Source organism: Ceratotherium simum, chromosome X, assembly GCF_057802395.1.
Source record: "Ceratotherium simum simum isolate JZ-2026a chromosome X, ASM5780239v1, whole genome shotgun sequence".
NCBI lineage: Eukaryota > Metazoa > Chordata > Mammalia > Perissodactyla > Rhinocerotidae > Ceratotherium > Ceratotherium simum.
The window spans coordinates 114,319,302-114,329,223 of NC_141940.1; the positions used below are offsets into that span (position 1 = coordinate 114,319,302).

The 9,922-nt window shown below is 53.8% G+C and overlaps 1 protein-coding gene across 5 annotated transcripts in view; it reads left to right on the forward strand.

The window, feature by feature from the left end:
• PHKA2 (phosphorylase kinase regulatory subunit alpha 2) overlaps positions 1-8,357 on the forward strand; it is an 81,867-nt gene extending 73,510 nt beyond the window's left edge. For 4 of the 5 annotated variants that reach the window (XM_014791141.2, XM_014791138.2, XM_014791139.2 and 1 more), the window contains one exon: positions 404-8,356. In XM_014791141.2, the coding sequence (XP_014646627.1) occupies positions 404-574 (171 nt within the window). In that variant the 3' untranslated portion in view covers positions 575-8,356. Of the gene's footprint in view, positions 1-403 lie in introns of all 5 variants that reach the window. The other variant, XM_087427662.1, reaches the window with a different exon arrangement.
• Positions 8,358-9,922: the final 1,565 nt, after the last annotated feature.

Genomic DNA, 9,922 nt, shown 5'->3' on the forward strand with positions numbered 1-9,922 from the left:
ATAGCCTATTACACACCTAGGCTCTATGGTACTAATCTTATGGGACCACCATCGTCGATGTGGTCCATCGTTGACCAAAACTTTGTTATGCAGCACATGACTATATATGGCCCTGGGTAAACAAACCACTTAGCCTGCACTCACAGTCGAATTGGGAGAAGCCGTCCTCTCACTATAGAGTTAGTAATGCGCTGAGAACTAGGGCGTGTGGGAACACAGTGCAGTGCCGGGAGCAGAGGCCAGATGCCCTCCCCCTGCGCTGTGGGCTCTCCTGCCCTCAGGCTCCGAGCTCTTCTCCCCAGGCCGCGGGCCTCTAGCGACCCGGCCTCCAGCACACAAAGTCACCACAGGGCCGCAGGGGTGGACTCTGCTCATTCTTTGCCTCTGCCTTTTCCTGCTGCAGATGTCAATTGGAGCCATGGACACCCTGGAGAAAGACCAAGCCACGGGCATTTGCCACTTCTTTTACGACAGCGCTCCGAGTGGAGCTTATGGGACAATGACCTACCTGACAAAGGCAGTGGCTTCTCATTTGCAGGAATTGCTGCCCAATTCAGGCTGCCAGATGCAATAGAGCTCGGCACTCTGAGTTTCTCACTCACCCTCTAGCCTCCTTGGGAACTTTCTTCTGTTCCCCAAGATCCCTTGTGCTGTCACAAAAGCATGTCCCATCAGAAACACTGGCAGGGAGGAGATGGCGGTGACTGACCTGAAACCAATGTACGTCCAAGCCACAGAAAGAGCCAGTGACTCCTGTATTCCCCCAAGGAGCGCCATGGGATCGTTGTCTAGGCGCATTTCACTGGAACATTTGTCACAGCAGCTGGTCTCCTCGAGTCTGGGGAGGAATTGGAAATCGGTCTCATTTGAGTGCAGAGCGAACTGAGAAGCCAGTCTAAATTGGCTCTCGCAGAGTTACCGAAATAGGTTGGATGAGCTAGTGACACATCTTAAAGATGGAAAGATCCTTCCAGCAGCAGTAGCTAGACGAGTGGACCTTGACAAGGGGAACATCTTAACAGGATGCAGTCTGGGGACCAAACCATTTACCAAATAGAAGAACTCTCTTTCTGTGGAATTTTGGTTTGCTTGTGCTTTGCTTTCTTTCTTGGCCTCTTGTTTCATTGGCATAGCTGCCTTTGCGTGACATAATTCTCTCTCACGAAGATTAAGAAAATTGCTCCCAGTTAACTTTGGTTCGTGGTCTTCAAGGATTATCCTGGCCACCTATGAATTAAGGGTTTCTCCTGCCTTATGAAAAATCCCACATTTTCCAGAATCTAGCCAAAAAAAAAAAAAATGACAGTAGCTTCTTATAGCTGGGCCAACTGTTGTTTTGGGGCTGGAGCAGGCAGAGTCCCTCTGGAAGGCCCGTGCCCCCCACCCCCCATGGGGTGACCACTCTGGCAGGTGATGGTACTGTCCCCCTGTGCTCTGGGGGAACCACGTGATGACTGTGTGGCACCAGATGCCATGGGAATTAGTGGTGTGCTCCCGCAGAAACAATGCTTCCCTCTTATGATCGAGCCAGGCTGGGGACTCAAGCCCTCCTCGTGGAAACACCTGAACTTAACGCTCTCGGGTAGGCGTGGTTGGAGGCCTTGAGTGTAGAGGAGCAAGGACAAATCCTGACAGGGCAGGGCCTCGACAATGTCCTGGTGGATGGAGTTTCTCTCCAGGCGTCATCTTACCTTGGGGTGCTGGGGGCGGTGGACAACAACAGGGAAACAGTTTCTGTGAATAATGGACTTTGAAGGACAGTCCCCTGGTGGCCAAATGGTGAGCTCTGACTGCTTGAGAGTGCTGGTTAGACAAATGGTTAGATTTGTCACGACTCTGCCTCTGAAATGGGGGCGTGGCCATTGGATCTTTGCTCGGAAGTTTACGGGAAGGTGAAGAAAGCCGATGCTCTAGCTGCTTTGAGGGGACGTCGCGGTGCCCGGCGCCCCTTAGAGTCAAGATGCAGTACTGCCGGTTATTCTGGAAGCAGAGGGAAGGCAGGGTGGCCTCGTGTTCCTGACGCTTCCTGCTAAAGAACCTCTCTTCAGTCCAAGCCAAATACTTTGCAGTTGCCCCTGGAAGAGACGGTCTAGAACACAATCTCAGTGCACCTCCCTGGGCTCGGTGGTGTTCAGGCACAGGACTTCAGTGCCTTTGTTTTCTGTTTCTTTGAAACCACAGAACTTTCCTTGCTGAGGTACAGAGTAGTTACGTAAAGGAAAAGGCCCCGGAATCTCTCGATTTCTGCTCCAGTGGCCTTCCGCAGTCTCCTCTTTCCCCCACTTCCTATTAATGTCAGTGTGTAAAACCTTTCTCCTCGGATTACTAGATCCTTCCCTCATTTGTCAGCACATGTGGAGCGCTTTGTGTGTGCCAGGTGTAGGAACATAAAGATAAATGAGACATGACTCGGCGCTCAAGGACCTCACCCCAACGAGGAAGGTCAATGTGAAAAGATGACCATGCTCTAGTGGGGCAGGGACGGTGTTGAGAGACGGACATGGTGTGGGACCAGCAAGGTGGGGCCTGCCCAGAGCACTGGCATTGGCAGGACAGATCCCAGAGACAGTGGGGGCGGCCTGGCCTGCAGTTCTGGCCCATGTGGCACATAGCATCACCTGCTGCTGTGCCCGCCACCCCAGATCCTACGGTGCCCTGTCTTCCCTGGGAAGCCTGTTTGCTCCCATTTGCGTCTGAGGGTCCAGGGGGGTCACAGCCACCCAGATTTCATAGCAGCATTTTCATAGCCTTTATTTTTGGTGTCTTTAAGACATGCTTGACATAAACAAGTCTCATGTAATTCATGTAAGAAAGGTAGAGGGCCGGCCCCGTGGCTTAGTGGTTGAGTGCGTGCACTCTGCTGCTGGCCGCCCGGGGTTCGGATCCCGGGCGCGCACCGACGCACGGCTTCTCCGGCCATGCTGAGGCCGCGTCCCACATGCAGCAACTAGAAGGATGTGCAGCTATGACATACGACTATCTACTGGGGCTTTGGGGGAAAAAAATAAATAAAATTAAAAATTAAAAAAAAAAAAAGAAGAAAGGTACAAGCTGTGAAAGTCCTGGTTGCTTCTTGGGAGAAGGCTCAAGAAGAGTTACAGCCCTCCAAAATGAGCCAGCTGCTAATTTAGAACATCACCTGCGTGTGGATGACGTGCAAAGCCGCAGCTGCTGTGTTTGGGCTCACCGACCGAGATGCGGGCCGGGAGGAGAGCCATAATAAGCAATTCCACCGAGCCTTCGGTTCACTCCTGAAACCTCTTTCAAACGAACTCCGGAAATAGTACCGCCTTTCCACAGGCATCAAGCCGTCAGCTTCAAAGAACAGGCTTCTGAGGCTTGATCCCTTTCGTGAGTAGCTGCTGCCCAGGCCAGGAAGAGCAACAGATGTTCCCAGGGATGGTGGAGGCCCTGTCCTGCCACCATTCTGGCCTCAGCAGACTGGGCGTCCACGCCAGGAGAAAGCAGCCTGGCAGCCCCTGGAGCCTCGGGTCTGGGCTGGCGGATTCTCCACCCTGGTGCTCTTTCCTAACTCCCTCAGAGAAGAGAGGCCAGTTTTGACCTTTGCTAGGGCTGGGGGGTAGCTGTTCTGTCTCAGAGCCAGAAACAAACGTTTCTTTTAACATCCTCAGTTGAAAAGCAGCCAGCCGCCCCACCCGCTGCTCAGGTGAATCTAGCAGCAAGGAAGAAGGTTTTGTCTCTGAGTCAGACAGACTAACCAACACCAGCAGCTCTGTGACCTGGGGCGAGTTATTCAGCCTCTCTGTGCCTCTGTAAATGTGCCCAGCTGTAAATGTGCCAGAGGCCTCCATACTGGCACAGGAGTGAGCACCAGGGAATCAGCCATCCCCCCACCTCCCCCGTCTCTGGCAGCCGGGGGCAGGGGAGGCAGCTCTCCCTTTCACAGCAGTGTCTCCCAGGGTGGCGTCTGTCAGGAGGTCAGTCAGAGCTTCTGCACCTCTCCTGAGGCCAAGTGAATGAAAGGAGAGGTTGTTAGGCGTTAGCTCCTGGCTAGAGAGGATGTAAATGCTCCCCGTGTAAAAATAGAAAAAGAAAAAAGACCAGAAGCTCAGGAGGCAAGAGAAACAGCTTGTCAGTTGATTGATGCCATTTACTTCCGGACAAGAAGACGGGAAGCTGGGCCTCCCGTGATGTAAATTACAGCAGAACCTTGCCTCCGTTCTATTGACTAGGGCGCAAGTCTGGCAAATAGCTTTTGTCTTCTCTGCTTCCTTGTTGTCAGAGGGAACAAAAGCCTCCCACCCCTCCCTTGGCACCATTATCTTTCAAGGTGACTCTTGTGCTTTTGAGTCCCTGCCATCTTCTCTGTGCGTCTCTGCACTTTGCATGGTCCCAGGATGCCTTCTGTTCTCCTGGACTTGGCCACTGATAGCTCTGCTTGTGAGGGGAAGTAAAGCCACGCTGTCACCCTCTTAGAGCCCCCTTGTCTCCCTCAGAAAGCCCTCCAGTGCCCCCTTGTCCCCCTCAGAAAGCCATTTAGGAAAAGCCATGTCCTTGAGTTACCAAGAGAGTTCTCTGAGGAATGAGAAGACCTGGAACCACAAGAGAGACTATGCTCGAGTCTAATGCATCCGGAGCCTTTGACTGATGGTTTGGGAGAGGGAAAAATTCCATCAGAAAACAACTATGTTTGTGTTTTTAAGGAACATATGTGCAATTTTGGCGAAAACGCCTTGTAGGAAGGACTGGAATCATCGAAACCAATGAACTCTAAAGTCATGTGATTCATCCCTCTGCCTCATTGCAATATGTCACCTATTCTGAAAAGTGAATTGTTCAGAAAGCATTTATCGTGGGCCTACTATGGGCCAGGCGTTGCTCAGCATGAAGAAATGTGGACTAGTGTGGTGGGGATGAAAAGATGTCTCTTGTTTGTGAAAACCTCTAAGGAAGAACATTCTCCAGCCTGCTGTGGAAGCGCTCCTAGCACTGGTCTGCCAGGACATGCACGCCTCGGACCTAAATCCTCAGCAGCTTTGGCCCCTCTCTCGGTGGGGTGGCCGCCGGGTGCTATCATCTCCAGCTCATGCACCTGGGGGCCAGGCTTTGCAAAGGGCGCGGCTTTGCGTTGTCCACATGGGACCAAGCTGCATCGGGATTGGGCACGGGGCAATGGTTGTGCCTGCCTTGTCTCCTTTTCTGAAAGACCTTTCCGGGTACAAACCCAAGGTAGACTTGCCAAGGAGCAATCCCAGTCACCGGCTCTCAGCTCTCATAGTCTCAGTGTCACCCTTTGCCATGTCTCAGAGTTCTTATTTGCAAATAACAGAAAGCCACTCTGGCTGGGTAGGAAATACGTTTCTTAAAGGATATTGGATAAGTCACATGATCACCAGACTTGGCAGCTCCCCCGCCAGGAACAAGGCCCTGTGTCACTCTCAGGGGCTCAACACTCTAGGGCTTGCACCACAGATACCCCCACCGCTGGCCACTGTCACTGAGACCATCGCCTCTGCTCTTTTGGAAACTAAATATAGAGGCTGCCACCTGTCAGTGAGTGGGTCTCACACCGCCACTAGCTGTGAGTTCAGCCTCAGGCAGGTGTGTGGCGTCAGCCGGGGCGGTTGTTGGCTGAGGGGGAGGTTGGAAAAGCCAGTATCCAAGAGTTCCTCCTTCTAAACTGGAGGCGGGGTTGGCTTCATAACGTGGGGGATCCCCCAGACCCAGGAGTGGGGTTTGGACTCTGAGTATCCAAAACAAAGTGTCCACTATAGCCAGGACTCGGCTTTTATTCCTGTGTCCAAAGAAGAAGGATCTGTGCCACTCTCCCCCCCAACCCCCGGGCCTGCCCTAGGAGCTGACCTGAGAGGTTGTTCGCCCTTTGGGGAAGGTTGTGCAGTGGAGTGAAGAGGGGCCTGCAGGGAGCCCCCAGGCACGTGCGAGTCATCCCCGTGACCCCTGGGCTCGAGCTGGGACGATGCAGTTTCTCTCTTCAGGCTGGAATGTTACTAAGTTGTAGTGGCTGGACGGGCGCTGCTGCCCGGACCGCCAAGCAGACCACCGCCCACGGCTCAGCTTCCCAGGGGCTGGCACGAACTCCCCGGCGGAGCCCTGGAGGAATTGCCAACGTGCCTCGCATCTTTTCATGACCACCAGCCCAGCCCCATTAGCCTTTTTCTGGACCCTGAGTGACAGCCCGTCTGGGACAAGATGCAAATGATTGTCACATCTTTCCTTTTAAGTCTTTAGCCAGCTGGGGGATTTAAAAATAAAGAATTGGAACTGATTTGCAGTGTCAGCCTCTCCTGACAGTGTGAATAATTTCCCCCAGCTGTCACAGGGGACCGTTCCCTGAGTTCTTGCAAGCATCTGAGTCACTCTCCTGGGCTCAAGGGAGCACAGCCATCGAGGCGAGTCGGCCTCTCCCTGCCTGTCCCCTCTCTCCCTCCCGCTCTGTGGCAGCCGGCAAGAACTCCCCACTGCAGTCCTTTCTCCCTGGTGAACCACGACAGACCAAGAGCTAAAACAGCCCAGCAGGCTCCAAGGAGGCTTGGAGAGGGCATTGCACACACCGCTGGCTGAGGCAGCGTCTTGTGACGGGAGATGAAGAAACCGGGCTAAGTAGGGCCTTGTGATACAGAAGCATCAAAGCTTGTGCTGACCTTGCAGCCTGAATTTCCAGAAAAATCTCTGGGCTTTTCATCTCCCAAAGCAGTGAGCTAACTTGTGCTGGAGTGATCTCACACACAGGTGCACACACGCACACACAGAGAGCCATATGTGTTTCTGTTCCAGGACTCCTGATTGAGACTGGAGAGAGCTTTCGTGCTGTTAGCACACATCTATGTGGCTGGCACTGTTCTTGGCACAACTCTTGGCAGGCTGGGGTGCACGCGGCTCCATGCCTAGTAAAGGAAGGGACAATAAGCAAATCAACAGGGAGCGGGGGTCCGATCGGAGCCCAGAGGGGCAGAAGGGTGTACTGAGCACGGGGCCAGCGGAGGCTTTGCTGAGTAAATGATGCTGGAACCTGGTGAGGGTGGAGAAGCCTTAGCGGAGCCTCTTGTCACTCGATGCCAGGTACCACCCCTGCACCAGGACGGCCCTGTTTCCTCAACGATGTAAGGGCAAAGAAAGAGGGCGGCACTGGCCGTGTGGGAGGGATCTGCGCGGGAGCGTGTTGACTCCTCCAAACCCTCCCCTGGTGTGACGGGCCCTCCACCCCAAGCAGGTCAAGGGTGAGTAAAATACTCGCCTGCAAAACATTCTGGGCCACGGAGCAAGAGCTTCTCGAGAATATAGTCCGTCAGTATTGGACTATGTCCTGTAGGTGTCAAAGCACCGTACTTCGGGGGGGACAGCTAGGCAAGGCCAAGGCTGTGGACAAGAATTAAGCAGACAAAGAGGGCAGGGAGGCCTGGGGCAGTGGGGACTGTCATGTGGGATGATTAGAGAAGATCTCTGATAAGGCAGGATTTGATCAGAGACCTAGAGGAAGTGAGGCCCTGAGGCATGCAAGGGAAGAGCATGCCAGGCAGAGGGAACAACCAGTGCAAAGGCCCCAAGGCAGGAGTGCCCCTAATACGTTTGCGAAGCAGGAAAGAGGCCAGAGGGCCGGAAGTGGAGCCATCAAGGGGAGGAGTGTAGACTTTGGCTTTTGTCCCAAATCACTGGGGAGTTTGGAACAGAGGAACAACAATTATTGCCAACCTTTAGAGGGAAACAGGGCAATGGGGCAGCAGCCAGAGGCAGAGGGGAGAAGGGCTCCATTGTACAGCACGTTTGGAGGGACTGTCTCAGAGGGTGAGGGGGAAGGTAGACGTGCAGAGGCGATTTAGTTTCCTCCCACCCCCTTAGAGAAGCCCACGAGCTCCTGGAGCAGCCCCTGCTTTGCTGCTGTTTAGGGCAAAGAATCAGGTAGCTGGAAAATGGAGGCGATCGAATGCTTGAATGACAGGGGCAAACTAGTGCTGCTCCCTCCCTCAGCCCCTTCCCCCATCTCAGGCCTAACCCCTGTGTGCTTCTTAGACCGTTTCCTCGCGAACACACACGCGTGTACACAGCCATTGGCCTGCCTCTGCCTGTGACACTTCCAGCGATGGGGCCACGATTCCTGGGCCACGCAAGGGGCCTCAAAGGAACCAGTGGCTGGGAACCGCCCCCAGGCTCACCCTCGGGCTCGGCTTCGCCTGTCCCCGCCTGCCCTGGCAGGACTTTCTCCCGGCCCCAACCCAGGGCACGTCAGACCTCTTCTCTACCGTCCACGAGCGCCCACCTGCCTTTCAAGTCGGGGCCTTAGAAAGCACGAGAGAGACTGTGGGTTTGAGGCCTTCTAGGCTCTAAAGCCGTCACGTTCTGCAGGTTGTTCAAAGGCTGCTTCCTCTACACTTTAAATAGATGTGCTGTGTTGAATTTTCAATGTGACGCATTTCTTTTTTTTGAACTTAAAAAAGGCACAATGGGAAGCCAGCAAGCCATGCAGTGAGTCACCCTTGGGGGGGGGGGCGCTCCCTGCTGGGAGCCGGTGGTCAGGGGAACGTTCCAGGGGGTGTACCTTGAGGGTGGAGAGAGTGGAAATATGGGTGAGAAGAGTTGAGGCCAGCAGGATTGGCTCTGAGGAGTCCCTGGAATTCGTGACTTTGTCTTCCGTGGGTCTGATGTCTGGGCAAAGCTCAGGTGTGTTGGAAAAGACAGAGGAAGGCGGCAGAGATCTAAACTGTACTTCTGGTCGAGTAACACAGCCCTCAGAGAGTGGTCAAGAACACGCTATCATCGTCCTACATTTGCTTAGTTAGATGGCCATTGTTAGCACCAGGCTTTTACAGGTGGGGACACTGAGGCTCAAGAGGCTTGTGAATTTCACCAATTTCCCCGCGTTAGATCAGGACTAAAGTCCCTGCTTGGAGACTATGTTTACCTAGATCTGGGCAAAGAACACTGCATTTCCCTTACAAATCTACCTCAGAAGACAGGCTCCTTTTCTTGGTTTACACAGGTGTGGACGGTAGATCCGGAGAGAAATATTGCAGGGGGCGGGAAGGGGTTCAATAGCCCAGTGTCTACACACAGGCAGCCAGGGGCAGCACGATGCACTCCACCCAAGTTAAGAACCAGACACACCCGAAAGAGGCAGTCGCTGGGCCTCGGGGCTAGACTCACGGTGCTCTGGGCTCAGTCCTCCGTCCTTGTCCGGCCCCTAGGTGGCCCAAAGTATCGCTCCTTTGTTGACCGCTGCCTGGGCCCCCTGGCCCTTTCTCCACCGGGCACTCTGGGGTCAGCCGGGCAGGAAGTCAGATCCCACGCTGCTGCTTAGAGCTGGGCACCCTGGGATTATACGTAGTCTCTTGGTGCCGCACTTTCCTCCTCTGTGAAATGGGATGGTGATTATATAAACCATCTTCACTGGGCAGTTCCAGAGATTAATTACTCTATATTTAGTAATGTCATGGTAATGTATATAAGGCACTGGCACATGGCGGAGGCTTGGTAGACGGTGGCTACAGTCACCCCCTATCCCGGTGCCCTCCACCCCCACCCCAGATCCGCAGACTCCTAATGCCCAAGGGAGGCAGCCCAGGTGCTTAGGAATGTGGGTTTTGGATTCAAACAGGCTACTTTTTAGCTGCGTGGCCATGGATGGCAAGTCACTCTGAGCTGCGTTTCCTCATTTGTCAAATGGGGATAATGGTACTCTTAATGTAAGGTTTTAGAGGACAATTAAAAATTAGATAATAGGGGCCAGCCCCGTGGCTTAGCGGTTAAGTGTGCGTGCTCTCCTACTGCCGGCCCGGGTTTGGATCCCGGGCGCACACCAACCGCACTGCTTCTCCGGCCATGCTGAGGCCGAGTCCCACATACAGCAACTAGAAGGATGTGCAACTATGACATACAACTATCTACTGGGGCTTTGGGGGAAAAAAAAAGGAGGAGGATTGGCAATAGATGTTAGCTCAGAGCTGGT